Genomic DNA, 4095 nt, shown 5'->3' on the forward strand with positions numbered 1-4095 from the left:
TAACAATGTTCCTTGTACATTTTCTTACAATGTGCAGCTGCTAGCATCCGCTTCGAACCAATTAACAATGATGTCCATAGATAAAGAGAGACGAATTGCAGAATTCTTCTCTAGATGCCTTTCAGAGCTAAAGAAGACGATACTAAATAAATTTGGCTACAAAGTACAAAGCGCCAGACTGTAAAATGGCTAAAGATCTAGCGTCTAGTTCCCTTAGAAATACTGAGATGCTCTTTTTGTTCCCCATGGATCAGCCAAGTTAAAATCACAGTATAAGATTAAAATAAATGAAAATTTTGATAAACATGTAAAAAAAATACAGAGACTATAAAATTGTGTTCCTCATACATTCCTTTACAATCTCCGTGTGGAAGGGAAACAGAGCCTCCTCGTCAGATAATTCAAAGAACCAATTGCAATTCCCTGTATCTCCAGAAAAGAATTGTCAGCTGTTCACATAACAAAAGAGAAGAGTGATGGAATGCCTCTGTAAAAAAAACTTGTGATAAAACCGAACAGATCTTGAAATGCGTTATGGCAGTCTGAATGATTCTGGAGATTTCAGAGGAATTCCATCCTCATCTTCATGCTTTGGAAGCCGTGATGAGATAGAGGGTGAATTACCTAAGAATGAAGAGAATAGTAAATATATTGTATCACCTCGGAATCAGTATGATCTCAAAAATACATTAGTGCTAGAGCATGGGGAGACATACAATCAACCATGTCCTTTGTCCTGTGAAGAAGAAAGGTTCCAGAAAGAATTGTTACAAAGCCACACATCTCTGTCAGGATTTGTGTTGGATTCTGCCGATCCCAATCCTACATGTCAAAGGCATAACAGAAAAAGAAGCAGTTAGGTTTCTTGAAAGACAAAGGCCATTCATGACAATTCACAAGGTGGTAATGGTAATTTCCAGCCAAGTAAAGAAGACTGGTTCCAAAAGCAACTTCATTGCCCAAGCTTGCCCCCAACATACTGAGATCACAGGTAAAATGGACATCCAATTAAGAAAAGAAAGCCAGAAGCATATGCCTTTGACTTGCCATAAAAGCATACCGCTTTGTATAGTGTTTTAAAGTATCAAATTGATTTTATTTTATCAGACGGGAAAAATCTTCTTCTAGTTGAATGCAAACCAGAAGCAAACTAAGAGTTCTAACTCATCAAATAGACACAGTATAGATTAAGTCATGAAAAGTACGTCAAAAAATTTGTGTCAAATTCTTCATTCTACCTTGGCTTATGTTTTAGACCTTTTAAAACAAATACAGATGAAAGCTAATCTGGGTCTCCCATTTTCATAAATGGCAGCAAACAAAACTCATTAAAATCAGCCCATCGTCGAAATCAAGTAATACAAACATAGGAAGCTGCAGTTTCCGGTGGTATTTCATCAATATAAAGAAGAATACTGGCAATACAATTATACAACCAATGGTTCCTCATGATACTCAAGCAGTTAGCCCTAACCCTAATTATTTATCGAGATATGATTTTCCTAATGAAAAACTTTTGCTCCATCAGCTTTTTGTTCTAACTCTAACCCCTCACGCGATCTCAACGGAATGGCTGTTTTCATGTTGAGGCCAATTAAAATAGGAAATTTGGGAGCATTGATCCTCAAAAATAGAAAGAAGAGAACTTGCTATCCTTGGAAAAAAATCTTCCAAACAGGGATTCCCATATTAGGACTTCGGGATTTCCTCCTAATTCTTTTACCATCTAGAATCTATTTTTCCTCTTAACCAACTCCCTAATCTACCTTTCTGCAATCTGCTCTAGCTTTTTACCTTCATGTCCCCCTTAATTCATAGAGAGTATGTCTTTCATGTGTTTGGTATTAGATATAGGTAAGGGACAAATGCTACTATAGTACATGTGTATGATATGTATAATCAGTTACAACATCTGACTATTTAAGGAAACTGTGAACAAACTGGAGACTAAGCACTTTCACAACAGGCTAGAAAGATAAAGAAAAAAGTTGACGTAGGTTGCACAGATATGGGTGCGGCTGTGGGGGCGGACATGGGACACGTCAAATTAGTAAAAGGCAAGATATGTTGACACGGATACGTTAAAGAAAATGGTACACAAAACGAAAATGGTTGAATGCTTTCAAAATGTGGCCCTCACTTTACATCTTGTCCAATTATTTTTCCTCTCTGTATTATCATTCAAACTTTCATGCACTATGTTTTCTCCCCAACAATAATGGTATGGAGTATCACTGTTTTAAAAAACCTCCGCCTAGTCCGCTTAGGCGTACGCCTAGACCTAGGCGGTACCTAAGCCGCCTAACTAGCGCCTAACGCCTAGGCGATATTTATGCTGCCCACCTAGATTTTACTATCGTTTAGGAGAGCATTGTCTTACGTGGATTGCACCCTGTAGGCTTTGGTTGTGATTTTATGTGTTGTAGCCTACACGTCCTCCAAACTCCATTAACCTCTAAATATAAACACCTCCACTACCTCCTCCGACCTTCAGCAAAACCTCATCGACCACCACTTAAATGAAGAAAGAAAATCGTCTAGACACCAGTCCGGCATCTAAGCTTTCTATAACATTGACATTCACTATCAATTATTATAATTAAAAATAAAAAATAAAAAACATCTTAGGCTCTAGCCTTGTTAATTATTATTTTGGCTATTTAGTATCTAAGTATGCATGATTTATTGTGGAACTAAGATTGCTATCTTTTTTTGAAAATTTATATGAATTTAATATATATATTTATCAATTATTATAATTAAATAATTTAAAAATAGTCAAACGCCTAGGCGTTGCCTAGACGTACGCCCAGGAGTTTAGGCGTAGGCGCTCTGCCTAGCGTCTTCTGCAACATTGCCGAGCTCCCCCGATCTCTGTAACTACTAACAAGGTAAATAGTACTTCTTAAATATCTATTTAAGTTAGTTAACAACAGTAACTTAAACTTAAGAAGTGTAAGTTAGTTAGTTAACAACAGTAACTTAAACTTAAGAAGTGTAAGTTAACAGTAAACTTAAGTTTAAGTTTAAGCTAACAGTAAAGTTAAGTTTAAGTTTAAGTTAATATTAAATTTTTTTTTGTTGATAAACTTAAGTTTAAGTAAACAGTAAACTTAAGTTAACAATAGTTAACAACTTAACAGTAAACTTAAGTTTAAGTTTATTGTTAACTTAAACTTAACAGTAACTTATAAGTTAACAGTAATTTGAGTTGAGAATGAGTTTTTCACTGTTGAGATGAACTTATAATTTGAGTTGAGAAGTATAAACATACAAAGAGCTATTGTAATTAGTAAACCAAGCAATTTAGTTAATAGTGTTGGTATTTTAGTATTTATACATCTTTGATTGAGTATATATATATATATATATATATATATATATATATATATAAATTATAAATATCTATATAATATATATATATATAAGTATAGAGCAATAACTTAGTGTCCACTTAAGTTGGAAGCATCCATCCCCAAACTTTTAAGTCGCCCTTGATGACTATTCACTAGGGATACTTGGCATGATAATGAAGGTGGGACCTATCTTTATAAAGTTAATATAGAACGTGGATATAAAGTTTGTGGACCTATTCACTATCCACTATGAACTCGTGACACAAGTTCTCTCTAATATATATATATATATATATATATAGTATATTATATATATATATATATATATATATATATATATATATATATATATATATATATATATTACTATAATAACTATATATATATCTTCAAGTATCACAATTAAAAAAATAAAAAAGAAAAAAAAACGCTTAGAAACCGCTTAGGCGCCCGCTTAAGCGACTAAGCGCTAGGCGCTAAGTCTGACGCCTAGAAGCGCCCAACGTTTAATGTAACATTGATGGAGATAATAACATATATTGGACATGAATTAGCCAAAGATATAGTCTACAACATAAAGATAGACTACATTTGGGAGGTAGACATTTTATACATAAAGGTGGAGAGTCAAAAGAAATGATAAACAATTTAACAACAAAAGCCAATAGTTTACTTGAAAAACATGGTGGAACGTTTCTTTTCTCTTCCTTCCTTTTCTACAACTCAGCTTTGGAAGTCC

General features: G+C 34.0%; 1 protein-coding gene across 2 annotated transcripts in view; it reads right to left on the minus strand.

Moving 5' to 3' along the window:
• The window catches only part of LOC109838032 (probable magnesium transporter NIPA4), a 13465-nt gene continuing 9370 nt past the window's right edge, over positions 1–4095 (minus strand). For both annotated transcript variants that reach the window (XM_020406456.1, XM_020406455.1), the window contains exons 8-9: positions 717–822; positions 1–624 (exon numbers count right to left, since the gene is read on the minus strand). In XM_020406456.1, coding sequence (XP_020262045.1) covers positions 533–624; positions 717–822 — 198 coding nt within the window. In that variant the 3' untranslated portion in view covers positions 1–532. The remainder of the gene's footprint in view (positions 625–716; positions 823–4095) is intronic.

This window comes from Asparagus officinalis, chromosome 4 (assembly GCF_001876935.1).
Source record: "Asparagus officinalis chromosome 4, Aspof.V1, whole genome shotgun sequence".
Lineage (NCBI taxonomy): Eukaryota > Viridiplantae > Streptophyta > Magnoliopsida > Asparagales > Asparagaceae > Asparagus > Asparagus officinalis.